Source organism: Pristiophorus japonicus, chromosome 8 (assembly GCF_044704955.1).
Source record: "Pristiophorus japonicus isolate sPriJap1 chromosome 8, sPriJap1.hap1, whole genome shotgun sequence".
NCBI lineage: Eukaryota > Metazoa > Chordata > Chondrichthyes > Pristiophoridae > Pristiophorus > Pristiophorus japonicus.
Genome location: NC_091984.1, coordinates 223421061 through 223440811, shown reverse-complemented (window position 1 = coordinate 223440811; position 19751 = coordinate 223421061). Strand labels below are relative to the sequence as shown.

The following is a 19751-nucleotide window of genomic DNA, read 5'->3' as shown; positions in this document are numbered from 1 at the left end:
GTGTGCCACTTCCTTGGCTTTAATACTATCCCTGATTTCCCTTGATAGCCACCTTCCCTTTTTTTATTTTTACACTAGACAGGGATGTACAATTGTTGTAGTTCATCCATGCGGTCTCTAAATGTCTGCCATTGTCCATCCACCGTCAACCCGTTAAATATCATTCGCCAATCTATCCTAGCCAATTCACGCCTCATACCTTCAAAGTTACCTTTCTTTAAGTTCTGGACCATGGTCCCTGAATTAACTGTTTCATTCTCCATCCTAATGTAGAATTCCACCATATTATGGTCACTCTTCCCCAAGGGGCCTCGCACAACGAGATTGCTAATTAATCCTCTCTCATTACACAACACCCAGTCTAAGATGGCCTCCCCCCTAATTGGTTCCTCGACATATTTAAGAGTACTTAAGAAAGTGACACTAGAAATAGTGGATGCATTGGTGGTCATTTTCCAACAGTCTTTCGACTCTGGATCAGTTCCTATGGATTGGAGGGTAGCTAATGTAACCCCACTTTTTAAAAAAGGAGGGAGAGAAAACAGGGAATTATAGACCGATTAGCCTGACATCGATAGTGGGGAAAATGTTGGAATCAATTATTAAAGATGTAATAGCAGCGTATTTGGAAAGCAGTGACAGGACCGGTCCAAGTCAGCATGGATTTATGAAAGAGAAATCATGCTTGACTAATCTTCTAGAATTTTTTGAGGATGCAACTAGTAGATGGGAGAACCAGTGGATGTGGTGTATTTGGATTTTCAAAAGGCTTTTGACAAGGTCCCACACAAGAGATTAATGTGCAAAATTAAAGCACATGGTATTGGAGGTAATGTATTGACGTGGATAGAGAACTGGTTGGCAGACAGGAATCAAAGAGTAGGAATAAAAGGGTCCTTTTCAGAACGGCAGGCAGTGACTAGTGGAGTACCGCAAGATTCAGTGCTGGGTCCCCAGCTATTTACACTATACATTAAAGATTTAGATGAAGGAATTGAATGTAATATCTCGAAGTTTGCAGATGACACTAAGCTGGCTGGCAGTGTGAGCTGTGAGGAGGATGCGAAGAGGCTGCAGGGTGACTTGTACAGGTTAGGTGAGTGGGCAAATGCATGGCGGATGCAGTATAATGTATATAAATGTGAGGTTATCCACTTTGGTGGTAAAAACAGGAAGGCAGATTATTATCTGAATGGTGACAGATTAGTAAAAGGAGAGGTGCAACGAGACCTGGGTGTCATGGTACATCAGTCACTGAAAGTTGGCATGCAGGTACAGCAGGCGGTGAAGGCGGCAAATGGCATGTTGGTCTTCATAGCGAGAGGATTTGAGTATAGGAGCAGGGAGGTCTTACTGCAGTTGTACAGGGCCTTTGGTGAATATTGTTTTGGTCTCCTAACCTGAGGAAGGACATTCTTGCTATTGAAAGAGTGCAGCGAAGGTTCACCAGACTGATTCCCGGAATGGCAGGACTGGATTGACTAGGCTTATATTCAGTGGAATTTAGAAGAATGAGAGGGGATCTCACAGAAACATAAAATTCTGATGGGATTGGACAGGTTAGATGCTGGAAGAATATTCCCGAGGTTGGGGGAAGTCCAGAACCAGGAGTCACAGTGTAAAGATAAGGGGTAAGCCACTTAGGACCGAGATGAGGAGAAACCTCTTCACTCAGAGAATTGTGAACCTATGAAAGTTGTTGAGGCTAGTTTGTTAGATATATTCAAAAGGGAGTTAGATGTGGCCCTAAAGGGATCAAGGGGTATGGAGAGAAATCAGGAATGGGGTACTGAAGTTGCTTGATCAGCCATGATCATATTGAATGGTGGTGTAGGCTCAAAGGGCCTACTCCTGCACCTATTTTCCATGTTTCAGAAAAACTGTTACTGTGTTGATGCTGGTGTAAAATCTTTTCCCCGTTCTATGGTACTTAGATGTGTACGCTGGCAACAGTCATTCAAATGAGCATGCATTTGCAACACCAGAACATAAGCAAGCATGGAATGAGAAAAAGCATCAAGGCATGAAGCATGTTCCTTCTGCAGATAATGGATAATCTACCTCATCATGGAGAGTATTCTATTTTTGGAGGCAAACTTCTGTGCACATATTCAGTTGTCAGGAATGATTTTCGAGGAAAATGTTGCTGCATTTTTCAGAGTTGTTTTACTCCAGATGCTTTTTGGATGGGTGAGTTTTTGCTCCCTATGCTCCAGAGGGTATTTTTGTTTAACCAGATATGTGGAAAAATGACTAACATGGCCAGTGATCAAACAGAGAACTCTCTCTACTTTATTTTCCTTCGATGGTGGCAGAGGAACATGCTAGGCTTCAATTGGCAAACAAATTATCAGTAAAAGGTTAAGTGCACAACAGCAACATAGATTTTGCTAGTTATTAAGCTTAAATATCTTAAGTGGAAAGCAGTATTCATAACTACCATGCTAAACTATAATTTATTGTTCCGTCACAGTTCTATTTTTCCTTTATTGTCCATTATATAATCTGACTTTTTTTCTCTGGACTTCAGGCAAACTCTTGATTTGAGCCAGCCAGGCTAAGAAATACTTTCCAGAAAACAACCAGGCCCAGAAAAATGTAAATAACAGTCTGCTAAATTCAAAAAAAGCTGACAAACACTTCCAAAAGATGTTTGTACTTCAACTGAATGGCTCGGCTCGTCCTTTACAGACTTTGCTTAGAAACAACTAAAATCTGTCAGACTTGTATTGAAATAACTAGGGCACAGTTTAAATTGAATAAAGTTGGTTTTTAATCCCTTATGTTTCATAAAGATTAATAAGCCAATACTGCACTAAATCGGTGACAAAAATGCTTCATCTTTTCACGATTACATATTGGAAAGTATATTGCAGTAAATAAGCCATTGTTGCATTAACATTTATATTCTTCTCGGTACTAAAGAGAGGTATCTCTATGGCCTTTTCAGTTATCTAACCTTGCATTGTCACATGGAGTTTTGCCACTGGTATCAGGTGCACCGGGATCAGCACCGTACACTGCCAACAGCTCAGCCTGTAGAATCTGTCCTCCTTTGCTTGCTACATGAAGAGGAGTGTTTCCTTTCTCCTATAAATGTAAAAAGAATTAAAAACAGGCACTGAAGCAGTTTCAGTTTTACACAAAGTAACCATTTATATGCAACAAAAAAGTACAGCCTCATAGGAAAGGCAAACTTCTACAAAATACATTTTTATTATTTGTTCTTGGGCTGTGGGCAACGCTGGCAAAGCCACATTTATTGCGCACCGCTAGTTATCCTAAGATTGAAGTCGGCTTTCTTCTAGTGATTGTCTTTACAATGGGGTGGCTTGTTAGGCCACTTCAGAGGATATAAAAGCCAACCACACAATGTGGGACTAGAATCACATAGTTCAAAAACAGGTGTTAGCCATTTCCCTTCCTTGGCAGACATTAGGGAACCAGTTGGGCATTTCAATGATAATTTGGCAATTTGCCAGTACACAAATTAGCATATTCATTGAATTTCACAATTTTAATGGCGGGATTTGAATTGACAATCTCTGGGTTGCTAGTACAGTACCGTAACCAGCGTGGCGCCGCCTAACCTGTGAGGATCATCGCGGCAGGTCGGGGATATAAGGAGCCAGTTCCAGATCCAGCATGGCGACCCCCGGCCTGTGAGGGAACACCATCGGCAGATTGGGGATATAAGAGCTGGAGGTAGCCACTGCAGGGAGCAGTGCGAGCTAGTCCAGGAGGGCGACAGCTTCGAGGAAGGCGACTGGATTGATGCCACCAAAATCCAGGTCGCAGATTGGAGCATGGCAGGGCGCGGCTTTGGGGGCCCCCAGGTGACGCACGCGTTTGAGGCCCAGGAGCGGTGGAATCAAGGAGTGGCGGGGCCGTGGCCCAGCAGAGCTTGGTCTCCAGTCGTCTTGGTTAACATTTGGCACCGGACAAAGGCCTTGCTCTGTGTCAAGCCGGTATGGTGGCTGGTCACGCAAAGGCATCTTCCACCCTTCAAGATGTAGCTCGGGACCTAGAATGTCAGGTTCGGGTCGGGGGGGAAGGAGAGAGAGGGGGGAGGGGGAGGGAGTGAGAGAGAGGGGGGAGGGGGAGGGAGTGAGAGAGAGGGGGGGGGGAAGAGAGAGCGAGAGAGAGAGGGGGGTGGGGGAAAGAGAGAGAGGGAGGGGGGGGGGAGGGAAAGAGAGAGGGGGGGGGGGGGAGAGAGAGAGGGAGGGGGGGAGAGAGAGAGGGAGGGAGGGGGAGGTCAGGTCAGGGAGGAGGTGGTCAGGTCGGATCCAGTCCAGGGGGGGGTCGGGGGTGTCGGGTCGGGTCCAGTCCGGGGGGGGGAGCGGGAGTCGGGTCGGGTCCGGGAGGGGGGAGCAGAAGCGGGAATCGGGTCGGGTCAGGTCCGGCGGGGGGGGGGGGGGGCGATCGGGAGCAGGAAGCGGGTCGGGTCCAGTCCGGGGGAGGAGCGGGTCGGGTCTGGTCGGGGGGGGGGGGGGGGGAAAGAGAGCAGGAGCTGGCCGTGGGAGGAGCCTTATTCACACAGCCCCAGTGAGGCCATTCGGCCAGGGCTAGGGGCTGCGTGCTTCGGGCGCCTGGAGCTACTGCACTTGCGTGCCCACTGTAGCGCGCATGTGCAGAGGTCCCGGCACTGTTTTCAGCGCAGGGACCTGGCTCCGCCCCCCCCCCCACAGCTCGTGCTGCGCTGCGCCGAAGGCCAGAGGACCTGCAGGGAGGTGGAGAATACCGAGGATTTTTTTTAGGCGCTCTTTGTGGCGTGAAAAACGGGTGTCCAGGTCGGGACTGCGCCGTTCTAGGCGCGTGTGGAAACTTGGAAACATATGTTAAGTTAACCTGCATTAAAAATGTAGCAAGCAGCAGTGCATAAAAACTGCAGAGGAAACTCTGCACCAAAAACAGTTACGTTGAAGACTTACAGGATGGAAGAAGTTTGCTTGGGCCCCTAACGAGAGCAATCGCAGGCAGGTCTCCAAGTTCCCCGTCCGTACACTTGAGTGCAATTGCTGAGATAACAAAAAGACAAAAGACACTCGAGCACCAGACAACACAGCTGGGAGCACATGAACCATTTAATCTTTAAAAGAGACATACATGAAAAGGAAACTTGAAAGAAAAATGCATTATACAGCTAATTATTTGTTTGGTTACTTCTGTAATTCAATCCCTGGAACCAAAAGGCTGACATCAGTCTGCTTTATGACGAGCTGTCTATTCAATGTAATTAAAAGCTACTTTAAACTCCATAACCATCTCAGATTTCCAGTTCCACAATTTGTTGTAGAATTTATAAAAATCTACTACAGCTAGCTACCAAGCAGAAGTTATGGAACTTCCTCATTACAAGGGAACTTGTCAAGAAAATTAAGCAATTTTTTGTTGATTCTTTAATACAATCGCTCGCACAAGTTTGGACATATAATAGTAGCAATGCTGACAAACAGATGACAGCTTTCTATAACGCCCTAGGAAACCTTACACATGAAACTGCTTCAGTGCCTATTATTACCTTTTTGTTAAAATTCCTTTTACATTGTAGGAGAAAGGAAGGTGAGAGACACAGTACTGGCACACAATGGCTGCTGCACTTCCTTACATTACAACAGTTACTGCACTTGTGAAAGGCCAGAAATAGCAGCGAACCTGGGGACTGGGAGAAATTTAGAACTCAGCAGAGGAGGACAAAGGGTTTGATTAGGGCAGGGAAAATGGAGTACGAGAAGAAGCTTGCGGGAACATTAAGACGGATTGCAAAAGTTTCTATAGATATGTAAAGAGAAAAAGGTTAGTAAAGACAAACGTAGGTCCCCTGCAGTCAGAATCAGGGGAAGTCATAACGGGGAACAAAGAAATGGCGGACCAATTGAACAAGTACTTTGGTTCTGTATTCACGAAGGAGGACACGAATAACCTTCCGGTTATAAAAGGGGTCGGGGGGTCTAGTAAGGAGGAGGAACTGAGGGAAATCCTTATTCGCCGGGAAATTGTGTTGGGGAAATTGATGGGATTGAAGGCCGATAAATCCCCAGGGCCTGATGGACTGCATCCCAGAGTACTTAAGGAGGTGGCCTTGGAAATAGTGGATGCGTTGACAGTCATTTTCCAACATTCCATTGACTCTGGATCAGTTCCTATGGAGTGGAGGGTAGCCAATGTAACCCCACTTTTTAAAAAAGAAGGGAGAGAGAAAACAGTGAATTATAGACCGGTCAGCCTGACATCGGTAGTGGGTAAAATGATGGAATCAATTATTAAGGATGTCATAGCAGTGCATTTGGAAAGAGGTGACATGATAGGTCCAAGTCAGCATGGATTTGTGAAAGGGAAATCATGCTTGACAAATCTTCTGGAATTTTTTGAGGATGTTTCCAGTAGAGTGGATAAGGGAGAACCAGTTGATGTGGTATATTTGGACTTTCAGAAGGCGTTCGACAAGGTCCCACACAAGAGATTGATGTGCAAAGTTAGAGCACATGGGATTGGGGGTAGTGTACTGACATGGATTGAGAACTGGTTGTCAGACAGGAAGCAAAGAGTAGGAGTAAATGGGGACTTTTCAGAATGGCAGGCAGTGACTAGTGGGGTACCGCAAGGTTCTGTGCTGGGGCCCCAGCTGTTTACACTGTACATTAATGATTTAGATGAGGGGATTAAATGTAGTATCTCCAAATTTGCGGATGACACTAAGTTGGGTGGCAGTGTGAGCTGCGAGGAGGATGCTGTGAGGCTGTAGAGCGACTTGGATAGGTTAGGTGAGTGGGCAAATGCATGGCAGATGAAGTATAATGTGGATAAATGTGAGGTTATCCACTTTGGTGGTAAAAACAGAGAGACAGACTATTATCTGAATGGTGACAGATTAGGAAAAGGGGAGGTGCAAAGAGACCTGGGTGTCATGGTACATCAGTCATTGAAGGTTGGCATGCAGGTGCAGCAGGCGGTTAAGAAAGCAAATGGCATGTTGGCCTTCATAGCAAGGGGATTTGAGTACAGGGGCAGGGAGGTGTTGCTACAGTTGTACAGGGCCTTGGTGAGGCCACACCTGGAGTATTGTGTACAGTTTTGGTCTCCTAACCTGAGGAAGGACATTCTTGCTATTGAGGGAGTGCAGCGAAGGTTCACCAGACTGATTCCTGGGATGGCGGGACTGACCTATCAAGAAAGACTGGATCAACTGGGCTTGTATTCACTGGAGTTCAGAAGAATGAGAGGGGACCTCATAGAAACATTTAAAATTCTGACGGGGTTAGACAGGTTAGATGCAGGAAGAATGTTCCCAATGTTGGGGACGTTCAGAACCAGAGGTCACAGTCTAAGGATAAGGGGTAAGCCATTTAGGACCGAGATGCGGAGGAATTTCTTCACCCAGAGAGTGGTGAACCTGTGGAATTCTCTACCACAGAAAGTTGTTGAGGCCAATTCACTAAATATATTCAAAAAGGAGTTAGATGAGGTCCTTACTACTAGGGGGATCAAGGGGTATGGCGAGAAAGCAGGAATGGGGTACTGAAGTTGAATGTTCAGCCATGAACTCATTGAATGGCGGTGCAGGCTAGAAGGGCCGAATGGCCTACTCCTGCACCTATTTTCTATGTTTCTATGTTTCAACAGTAATTTGTGTGAAGCATACAGACATTTAGACATAACTGGACCCGGTTATAAATATTATTTACATACAGTACTGCATTCTAGTTTTGGAAATTTGAACAGCACACAAGACACTGAACAACCTGTTGCACAAAATTAGCACTCAAATATTTACTTCCCTTTCACCCCTCCATCCCATTAACAACATATTTTAACTCAATAAAAATGTGGAACAAATATCCAGCTCTGCCAATAGCTCACTTTGTAAGGGCAATATGTAACTAAGCCATACAGAGCAGGAATGGCTCTGATTTGATCCTCTGTCTATCCTGAGTCGGCTCATTTCAACCGAGGCAGCAATTAGTGATGTTTCAAATATCCCTAGTCCCCTGAATTAGATGGGGAGGGGGGAAATGTAAAAAGGGAAAATATTAGCCAGTGTTTCCACGCTTGACAACCGTCCTCGGTTGGAAAGTGTGTGTGTGTGCGTGCATAGTTATCAGGTTAAGTAAGATAGGATCAGACTCTGCTGCAATTTCCTCAGTAATCAAATATGCTGGTGATACTCAGTATTTAAGCTTGCACATGAAAATGAATACTTGGGTGAAGTACCAGAGTGCATAGCACCGGTAGAACCATAACCCAGCACGAGATGGTATTTTCAGGAGTGAAGTGGAGTAAATTAGATGGGAAAAAGCTTTTTAAAAAATATATCCTCATGGTGATATAGTGACCCAGCATGCTGAAGCTCCAAAATATCATGCCTGATAAGGGCTGGAGAATTTTGACTATGAAACTGGAGTAAAGTGCCAAGTAGAGAAAAAGTACTTCCACATGAAGGGGAGTGGGATAGGAACCGAATCAATGTACCCGCTAAGCTGTGCAGCTGCGGAATCATCTGCAAGGTCCCAGCGCAGGCTGCTCATCGGTTTTTACATTGTAGATACCGCGCATGCGTAAACATTTTGAACGGGCCGCACATTGGTGGAAGCAGGCCATGCAGGAAGCTGTGGAACCTACGGGGGACATTGAACCCAATTAACTTAGTTGCACTTTCTTGCAGCTGGCTATTGAGCACCATTGCCAGAGATCTAAAAGCAAGTGTCCAGGATCGTCACAACTAAAGAAAGTGTGTGGCTCACGGAGACAAAGTTATTTTACTCCCTCTTTGGCTCGCCACATAAACCCAAGCACATCATTCCCCGGTTAAGGTTGGTGAATAAGCAATCCAATCCCAACCCTTATCCAATGCAACTGATAATGGTGATTATATTAGAATTTCCTGTCCTTCTGTTCAGAAGTATCAGTTTGGAATACTGACTATTCAAGAAATATGTCGATGGGAATTCAGTCCTGAACATGTGTTTTCTCCCCCAATCTCAGTGGGGTGGGGGTGGGGTGGGAAATAATGTTTGTGCCATTTTGGTACAAATTTGCCTTTAATAAATTAACTCCAATGGCGTGCTATTTACAAATGAGAAAAATGTATAATTTACAAATCCCACAAGACAGACAGACCACGATCTTCAAAGTTATAAATGATTTCTCTCTAGTGCACTCTTAGTGGGTGGTTTGGCTTTATGTCAAAAATTTACATCTCAAGAGGAACTCTATTCGCATGCAACAGCTGTCTACTTGCTTGTCAGGACAGGTATAGATGAAGGCACATTTGTAGATTTGATATATTCCCAACAGCATTATCTAGTTAAGCTTCATAGCAACACAATTAGAATTTGTGTATAGAAGCAGCGCAAAAAAAAATCCAATTTCCCAGTCACCATAGTATTTACATAGCAGCTCCTTCACCTCATCTTCGAAAATGTGTATAGTAATCCCCATTACACTTAATGGTAAAAATCTTGGGACCATACTTTTTGTACAAATATCCCCCCACCCTCACTTTTAAAAGATATGCTATTCCTTCCAAAATATCAAATTTATTGCCACATCATAAGTTATGGGGTGGGTTCCTTGTGTCTCAAAGCAATTCCTTTCATTGTGACAAGGACTGGCTCTTTGGATCATACTTAGGATGACTTGAACAGGTTAGGTGAGTGGGCAAATGCATGGCAGATGCAGTATAATGTAGATAAATGTGAGGTTATCCACTTTGGTGGCAAAAACAGGAAGGCAGAATATTATCTGAATGGTGACAGATTAGGAAAAGGCGAGGTGCAACGAGACCTGGGTGTCATGGTACATCAGTCATTGAAAGTTGGCATGCAGGTACAGGATGCGGTGAAGGCGGCAAATGGCATGTTGGCCTTCAACTTCAGCAGCTGTGCATCCCTGTCTGGAGTAAAAATGGGGCGGGGGGGGTGGCTCAGCCATGGCTGGCGGGGGAAATTGGGGATAGTGTTGGGGCCAGGGAGGAGGCATGTGGGTTGGCCAGGGAAAGCAGCGAGCCTGAGGACTGGGAGAATTTTGCAATATAGCAGAGGAGGATAAAGGGTTTAATTGGGAGGGTGAGGGTAGAGTATGAGAGGAGGCTTGCTGGCAACATAAAAGCTCACTGCAGGATCTTCTATAGATATGTGAGGAAAGGAAGATTTGTGGGGACAAGCGTGGGTCCCTTGCAGTCGGATTCAGGTGAATTTATGGTGGGGAGCAAGGAAATGGCGGACCAGTTAAACAAATACTTTGGTTCTGTCTTCACGAAGGAAGACACGAATAACCTTCCGGAGGTACTGGGGGACCGAGGGTCTGGTGGGAGGGAGGAGCTGAGGGAGGTCCTTGTTGGGCGGGAAGTTGTGTTGGGGAGGTTGATAGGATTGGGGGCCAATGGATCCCCGGGGCCTGGTTGTCTGCGTCCCGGAGTGCTTAGGGAAATGGCGGATGCATTGCTGATCGTTTTCCAGCAGTCTCCGACTCTCGGTTCTTATGAACTGGAGGGTAGCTAATGTGGCACCACTTTTTGGGAAAGGAGGGAGAGAAAACGGGTAATCATAGGCCGGTTGGCCTGACGTCATGGGGGGGAAAGTGATGGAATCGATTGTTGGGGGTGGAGTGGCGGCGCATTCGGAAGGCAGTGGCGGGGTCGGTCCGGGTCAGCATGGATTTATGGGGGGGGGAGGAGGTCCTGCTTGACGAATCTTCTGGAGTTTTTTGGGGGTGTGGCTGGTGGAGTGGATGGGGTAGAACCGGTGGATGTGGTGTATTTGGGCTTTCAGAGGGCTTTTGGCGGGGTCCCGAACGAGAGATCGGTGTGCAGGATTAAGGCACATGGTGTTGGGGGGGGTGGTGTGCTGGCGTGGATGGAGAGCTGGTTGGTGGACAGGAGGCGGAGAGTTGGAATGGGCGGGTCCTTTTCAGAATGGCAGGCAGTGACTAGTGGGGTGCCGCAGGTCTCACTGCTGGGACCCCAGCTATTTACAATATACATTAATGATTTGGATGGGGGAGTTGAGTGTGGTATCTCCAGGTTTGCAGATGACACTGGGCTGGGTGGCGGTGTGAGCTGTGAGGGGGATGCTGCAGGGTGACTTGGACAGGTTGGGTGTGTGGGCAAACGCGTGGCAGATGCAGTATAATGTGGATAAATGTGAGGTTATCCACTTTGGTGGCAAAAACACGAAGGCAGAATATTATCTGAATGGCGGCAGATTCGGAGTGGGGGAGGTGCGGCAAGACCTGGGTGTCATGGTACATCAGTCATTGGGGGTTGGCGTGCAGGTGTAGCGGGCAGTGGGGAGGACGGGTGGTGTGTTGGCCTTCATAGCTGGGGGATTTGAGTGTAGGAGCAGGGAGGTCTTACTGCAGATGTACAGGGCCTTAGTGAGGCCTCACGTGGAATGTTGTGTTCAGTTTTGGTCCCCTAATCTGAGGAAGGACGTTCTTGCTATTGAGGGGGTGCAGCGAGGGTTCACCAGACTGATTCCCGGAATGGCAGGACTGACATATGAGGAGAGACTGGATCGATTGAACCTGTATTCACTGGAGTTTAGAAGAATGAGAGGGGATCTCATAGAAACATAAAATTCTGACAGGATTGGACAGGTTAGATGCAGAAAGAATGTCCCCGATGTTGGGGAAGTCCAGAACCAGGGGTCACAGTCTAAGGATAAGGGGTAAGCCATTTAGGACCGAGATGAGGAAAAACTTCTTCATTCCGAGAATTGTGAACCTGTGGAATTCTCTACCATAGAAAGTTGTTGAGGCCAGTTCGTTAGATATATTCAAAAGGGAGTTAGATGTGGCCCTTATGGCTAAAGGGATCAAGGGGTATGGAGAGAAAGCAGGAATGGGGTACTGAAGTTGCACGATCAGCCATGATCATATATTGAATGGTGGTGCAGGCTTGAGGGCCGAATGGCCTACTCCTGCACCTATTTTCTATGTTTCTATGTTTACTTAACTGGAACTACCCAATCCCAGAAAAAGCATACAATCAGGCAGTACTGCTGCACACTCATCTGGGTGAAGCGATTCCCTGGGAATGCAGAGTTCCAAGACTACCAAAGTGCTGACTCCTCATTGTCACTACAGGACCCTGGCAATCCTTGCCTGTAACTGAGGTCACCAAAGCAGCGAGGAGGGTGAATCAGCAAATTCAATGATAAATCACTTTCTAAACATCAGACTAGTGGAGGAACAGGAGACACTTTGAACAGAGCTATTGCTCCTAAATTACCGTCAATGATTTTAGTATTGACAAAGTCAGCGAAAAATTCGCCCGATTCACAGCAGCATTCCCCAAACAGAATGGAATCATGCATTCACAGTAAGTAAACTTATGCTTAACTCAAAATGCTCTCTGATGCTTCTATTGTAACACACCACTGCAAAGCAACTTTAAACTCAGCCACATGCTCTGGAGGAGCTCTGACAACTTTCTTCCAAGGAAGTGTTCTGAAGTTTTCATTTAACTGATGCTTTCTGTTAAGAGGCTTACTTTGCTCAGGTCTTTGGCTACAACACTGTCATCCTCACGACACGGCGAGCGATGGACGAATGCCAACATCGAATATTTGGCTCGGATAAATTCTGCTTTGTTAGGGCTGAATGAGATTTAAAAAAGTGATCAATTTGTTTGACAAGGCAAGCATATTTTTAAAAACATATATACATGCGTATACATTTGGAATGCCAAACAAAATAGTTGATTGGCAGGGGGGAGAAAAACAGCCTTATGCAAAATTTGTGCTCATCACAGCAAGGGGCATCAGCACTGGAAAATGGAATACTTTCCTATTTCAGGCACCTCAAGATAGAGACAGAAAGGTTAGATGTTAGAGTAATGCTCTCTCCACTTAATTGTCTCGACTCTGTCCCTGTATTGTGCCTCAGGTGCAACTTCTGAACAGAGCACATGACTGTACCAATGTGATAATTTTCCTATTGCGCCACATCAGCCATTCTGTGGCATTGGAGTGAATATAATGTTCAGAAGTGCTGAATTGCCAGCAGCTGTGTGTTGTGGGCAGATGCCCTCCAGAAACTGCATTGATACTGTCCAAACTCATTACACTGTGTTCACACAAGCACTTTGGAACATTTCAACAGTATGACAAGATGCTATATAAATGCAAGTATCTATTTTATTCACATGGCACCTTTATACCCAGCAGCAGACAGAGGAAACTTGCAAACGACAGAACTGGGCTGGAATTGACGCCAGCTCCCCTAGCTGAAAGACCAGTGTCTAACCTGTAATATCACCCAGTTTCTCCAATTTTTCTTTTAAAGAAGTGGACATACTGACTTATGAGCCAGGTAACATTCTGATCCTGGGCCCCAAGTATACAGGGTTGCTCACTGCAATATTGTTGCAGTACTAGGTTTCTACAATCAGAGATTTTGAAAAGCAAGTTTGGAACTGTTAATGACTAATGTAGCATTACTCACTTTTTGCAAATTTGGTTTTCACAAGCCTGTATGTGGCTCCAGAAACATCCTCCCGATTCCAAGGGAAGGGTGAGGGTGGGGGTAAACATACATACATGGTATGTATAGCTCAGGCAATGGAATGTTTAACCGCTGCAAATTGTTAATATGCAGACAACAAAAAAGTTAGTTTAATTGTTTCACAGCTTAATTTAATTTCTATTACACCAGGAAAATTATGTTTGTAATGGAGACAGAACGAATATCAACTTTAACTGAGGTTTTACCTCAAAGAATAAACAGTTTTAAGTTGAGTTTCAACCAGAAAGTCCCCTTTGTTGAAATACAGACTGGCACCATGAAGAGACAAGAATAATAATTATGGGACATGGGATTAGTATTGAGGGAGTAAGATTTATAACTTGGGTGGTCTGAGACAAGCTTTCGCTACATCTGACCACTATCAGGCATGTGTAAATTGATAACAAAAAAGACTGGAAACATTTTTTAGTCTTCGGATAAGGATATAAGGCTCAAAGTTAAAACTGCAGAACCACGAGCCAACAAGAGTTATGGCAAAAAATAAATGGCGCTGTACCTAGTGTCTTACATGTGCAGAAATTTGTTGGAGGCAACTTGTAAAAGCACACACAAAAAGTGACCTGCTTGAGATGCCATTACTGATTCGTTGGACCAATCACACCTAAACTACTAAACCTACTCATCGTGCTAATTTGAACGGTGTATGAAATATACACAATAAGCAGGATCAAATATACTCACTGTACTTTGTCTTGAGGGCTGGCCTTGCGCTTTCCACTCATTACAGACGTAGGATCCAGCAAGGAGTGCTCCCAGATTGAATTGGCACCATTGCTAACAAGGGTTTGCACCATCTGAAATGAAAAATATTTGTAAAAAGACGGGGCTGAAATATAATGTGCACAGTTTGCTACTAATAACTTTACAAATGGTATGGCATCTACCCTGGACATTTTCGCCTCTTCTGGTGACTCAAAACTTTACTCAGTTAGATTGTTTGACGAAAACAGTGGAATAAGCAGCACCTAAAATATCTCAAGCTGGAGTGAAATGTCGGGGTATGGAATATGCAATAGCACATCAGATATCTTAACAACTGGAAGATCCACAATTAGACTTATAGAAGTGATTGTTTTCAGTGAAGGAACCCTTGTAATACACAATAGTACAATGTAGGTTAAGAGTAATAATCTTGATCAAGAACCACAGCAGCTATGTTGAAGTAATCTGCTTAAGGTCCCAGGGACTTTTTTTACAAGGCATGATTAAAGTGATCCAGCAGACCAGTGACCTCAGAGCCCTCACGATTGCTGAAAAGTGCTCACACACGGGGTAAAAATGTTACTGCTAGTCACACTCAGATGGAGCATGAATTGAAAGAGACATGTCGTCAGTAAGGAGTTTCCATTTTTAGCACCCCATCAAGTGTCAAATGATACACGCACACTAAAGATTAGGAAAGCAGTAGTGAAACGTAACAGCTATTGCCACTCTCGTTAGGATTTATTTATTTTTCATGAAGATTCCTTCTTTTAGATTCTTTTCTCCAATCCACTTTCCTGACTCACTTTTCCCTTTGGACCACAAAGATGCATGCTGTAATGCTACAAGAGCCACATATACAGTTTACATCATGTTCCCATTAATTTTCAGACATCTCAAGTTACTGGTTAAGGGTTTATCCATCAACAGCACGAGCACTGCCTTTTCTAAATGGTGAGGCCTACAAAATTCAAACAGGTCAAAAATGGAAATAGAGACATAAATAGGAACTGAACAGTCTGGGATTGCCAGCCCTGTGAAGACATGTGATCAATGTACCCGTTAAGCTACGCAGCCATGGTCTGAAGTCCTGTGCAGGCTGCTCAACGGATTTACAATGGAAAAACAGCGCATATGCAGAAATTTGAATAGGCCACGCAGCCCATTAAAGGGGCCACGAATCCACAAAGAAAATTAAAGGGAACAATACATGCGACCCTGGATCTGCAGTAGGTTGGACCGCTGCCGTGCGTCATGTTACCCCTCCTCTCTTTCCCAGGTGTACAGATAATCTGTTTCCCAGTCCCTGCTCGTAGTGCTGCTATCAACCACTCGGAGTACACGAGCACAATCTTAAGTAACTCGGCCTCCAATTTTCCCACATCGGGATATGGCTGTCTCTCCCACAAAAAAAAAATCGATCAGATATTTAGCAAATAGATAATTATGGCCATAGACACACATCTTAACCATTATTTAAATGGTTAGAGCTCCTATTTACTATGTGGTAAACGAGCCAAAGGAGAACAGCAGAAACATTATAAGGACACCCTCAAAGCCTCCCTGGTAAAGTGCGACATCACCACTGACACCTGGGTGACCCTGGCCGAAGACAGCCCGTGATGGAGAAAGTGCATCCGGGAGGGCGTTGAGCTCTTCGAGTCTCAACGCAAAGAACGTGAACAAGCCAAGCAGAAGCAGCAGAAGCAGCGCGCGGCAAACCAGCCCCTTCCCTCGACGAATGTCTGTCCCACCTGTGACAGGGTCTGTGGCTCTCATATCGGATTGTTCAGCCATCAAAAATTCACTTTGGGAGTGGAAGCAAGTCTTCCTCGATTCCGAGGCACTGCCTATGAATGATGATTATGTCAAGGGACTGCACATTTGAAAAATATTACAATTCAATTTCACTAGCCAAAAATGTGTCTTTGAACTTTAACTGCAAAAAAAATTCGAAGCAGTAATTACATAGGATATACAGCAGAGAAACAGGCCATTTGGCCCAACCAATCCATGCCAGCATTTGTGCTCCACTTGAGTCTCCTTCCGACTTTCCTCATCTATCAGCAGAACCCTCTATTCCCTTCTCCCTCATATAGAAACATAGAAAATAGGTGCAGGAGTAGGCCATTCGGCCCTTCTAGCCTGCACCGCCATTCAATGAGTTCATGGCTGAACATGCAACTTCAGGACCCCCTTCCTGCTTTCTCGCCATACCCCTTGATCCCCCTAGTAGTAAGGACTTCATCTAACTCCGTTTTGAATATATTTAGTGAATTGGCCTCAACAACTTTCTGTGGTAGAGAATTCCACAGGTTCACCACTCCCTGGGTGAAGAAGTTTCTCCTCATCTCGGTCCTAAATGGCTTACCCCTTATCCTTAGACTGTGACCTCTGGTTCTGGACTTCCCCAACATTGGGAACATTCTTCCTGCATCTAACCTGTCTAAACCCATCAGAATTTTAAACGTTTCTATGAGGTGCCCTCTCATTCTTCTGAACTCCAGTGAATACAAGCCCAGTTGATCCAGTCTTTCTTGATAGGTCAGTCCCACCATCCTGGGAATCAGTCTGGTGAACCTTCGCTGCACTCCCTCAATAGCAAGAATGTCCTTCCTCAAGTTAGGAGACCAAAACTGTACACAATACTCCAGGTGTGGCCTCACCAATGCCCTGGTACAACTGTAGCAACACCTCCCTGCCCCTGTACTCGAATCCCCTCGCTATGAAGGCCAACATGCCATTTGCTTTCTTAACTGCCTGCTGTACCTGCATGCCAACCTTCAATGACTGATGCACCATGACACCCAGGTCTCGTTGCACCTCCCCTTTTCCTAATCTGTCACCATTCAGATAATAGTCTGTCTCTGTTTTTACCACCAAAGTGGATAACCTCACATTTATCCACATTATACTTCATCTGCCATGCATTTGCCCACTCACCTAACCTATCCAAGTCACTCTGCAGCCTCATAGCATCCTCCTCGCAGCTCACACTGCCACCCAACTTAGTGTCATCCGCAAATTTGGAGATACTACATTTAATCCCCTCGTCTAAATCATTAATGTACAGCGTAAACAGCTGGGTACCCCACTAGTCACTGCCTGCCATTCTGAAAAGTCCCCATTTACTCCTACTCTTTGCTTCCTGTCTGACAATCAGTTCTCAATCCACGTCAGCACACTACCCCCAATCCCATGTGCTTTAACTTTGCACATTAATCTCTTGTGTGGGACCTTGTCGAAAGCCTTCTGAAAGTCAAAATATACCACATCAACTGGTTCTCCCTTGTCCACTCTACTGGAAACATCCTCAAAAAATTCCAGAAGATTTGTCAAGCATGATTTCCCTTTCACAAATCCACGCTGACTTGGACCTATCATGTCACCTCTTTCCAAATGCGCTGCTATGACATCCTTAATAATTGATTCCATCATTTTACCCACTACCCATGTCAGGCTGACCGGTCTATAATTCCCTGTTTTCTCTCTCCCTCCTTTTTTAAAAAGTGGGGTTACATTGGCTACCCTCCACTCGATAGGAACTGATTCAGAGTCAATGGAATGTTGGAAAATGACTGTCAATGCATCCGCTATTTCCAAGGCCACCTCCTTAAGTACTCTGGGATGCAGTCCATCAGGCCCTGGGGATTTATCGGCCTTCAATCCCATCAATTTCCCCAACACAATTTCCTGACTAATAAAGATTTCCCTTCAGTTCCTCCTCCTTACTAGACCCTCTGACCCCTTTTATATCCGTAAAGTTGTTTGTGTCCTCCTTAGTGAATACTGAACCAAAGTACTTGTTCAATTGGTCTGCCATTTCTTTGTTCCCAGTTATGACTTCCCCTGATTCTGACTGCAGGGGACTTACGTTTGTCTTTACTAACCTTTTTCTCTTTACATACCTATAGAAACTTTTGCAATCCGTCTTAATGTTCCCTGCAAGCTTCTTCTCGTGCTCCATTTTCCCTGCCCTAATCATACCCTTTGTCCTCTTCTGCCGAGTTCTAAATTTCTCCCAGTCCCCGGATTCGCTGCTATTTCTGGCCAATTTGTATGCCACTTCCTTGGCTTTAATACTATCCCTGATTTCCCTTGATAGCCACGGTTGAGCCACCTTCCCTTTTTTATTTTTACGCCAGACAGGAATGTACAATTGTTGTAGTTCATCCATGCGGTCTCTAAATGTCTGCCATTGCCCATCCACAGTCAACCCCTTAAGTATCATTCGCCAATCTATCCTAGCCAATTCACGCCTCATACCTTCAAAGTTACCCTTCTTTAAGTTCTGGACCATGGTCTCTGAATTAACTGTTTCATTCTCCATCCTAATGCAGAATTCCACCATATTATGGTCACTCTTCCCCAAGGGGCCTCGCACAACGAGATTGCTAATTAATCCTCTCTCATTACACAACACTCTGTCGAAGATGGCCTCCCCCCTAGTTGGTTCCTCGACATATTGGTCGAGAAAACCATCCCTTATGCACTCCAGGAAATCCTCCTCCACCGTATTGCTTCCAGTTTGGTTAGCCCAATCTATGTGCATATTAAAGTCACCCATTATAACTGCTGCACCTTTATTGCATGCAGCCCTAATTTCCTGTTTGATGCCCTCCCCAACATCACTACTACTGTTTGGAGGTGTGTACACAACTCCCACTAACGTTTTTTGCCCTTTGGTGTTCTGCAGCTCCACCCATATCGATTCCACATCATCCAAGCTAATGTCCTTCCTAACTATTGCATTAATCTCCTCCTTAACCAGCAATGCTACCCCACCTCCTTTTCCTTTTATTCTATCCTTCCTGAATGTTGAGTTCCCAGCCCTGATCAACCTGGAGCCACATCTCCGTAATCCCAATCACATCATATTTGTTAACATCTATTTACACAGTTAATTAATCCACCTTATTACGGATACTCCTTGCATTAAGACACAAAGCCTTCAGGCTTGTTTTTTTAACACCCTTTGTTCTTTTAGAATTTTGCTGCACAGTGGCCCTTTTTGTTCTTTGCCTTGGGTTTCTCTGCCCTCCACTTTTCCTCATCTCCTTTCTGTCTTTTGCTTTTGCCTCCTTTTTGTTTCCCTCTGTCTCCCTGCATTGGTTCCCTCCCCCTGCCATATTAGTTTAACTCCTCCCCAACAGCACTAGCAAACACTCTCCCTAGGACATTGGTTCCGGTCCTGCCCAGGTGCAGACCGTCCGGTTTGTACTGGTCCCACCTACCCCAGAACCGGTTCCAATGCCCCAGGAATTTGAATCCCTCCCTGCTGCACCACTGCTCAAGCCACGTATTCTTCTGCGCTATCCTGCGATTCCTACTCTGACTAGCACGTGGCACTGGTAGCAATCCCGAGATTACTACTTTTGTGGTCCTACTTTTTAATTTAGCTCCTAGCTCCTTAAATTCGTTTCGTAGGACCTCATCCCTTTTTTTTTACCTATGTCGTTGGTACCAATGTGCACCACGACAACTGGCTGTTCTCCCTCCCTTTTTAGAATGTCCTGCACCCGCTC

At 45.2% G+C, this 19751-nt stretch overlaps 1 protein-coding gene across 12 annotated transcripts in view; it reads right to left on the bottom strand.

The window, feature by feature from the left end:
- git2a (G protein-coupled receptor kinase interacting ArfGAP 2a) overlaps positions 1–19751 on the bottom strand; it is a 122806-nt gene that overhangs the window by 74486 nt on the left and 28569 nt on the right. For all 12 annotated transcript variants that reach the window (XM_070887963.1, XM_070887965.1, XM_070887969.1 and 9 more), the window contains exons 3-6: positions 14206–14318; positions 12491–12596; positions 4932–5018; positions 2960–3090 (exon numbers count right to left, since the gene is read on the bottom strand). In XM_070887963.1, coding sequence (XP_070744064.1) covers positions 2960–3090; positions 4932–5018; positions 12491–12596; positions 14206–14318 — 437 coding nt within the window. The remainder of the gene's footprint in view (positions 1–2959; positions 3091–4931; positions 5019–12490; positions 12597–14205; positions 14319–19751) is intronic.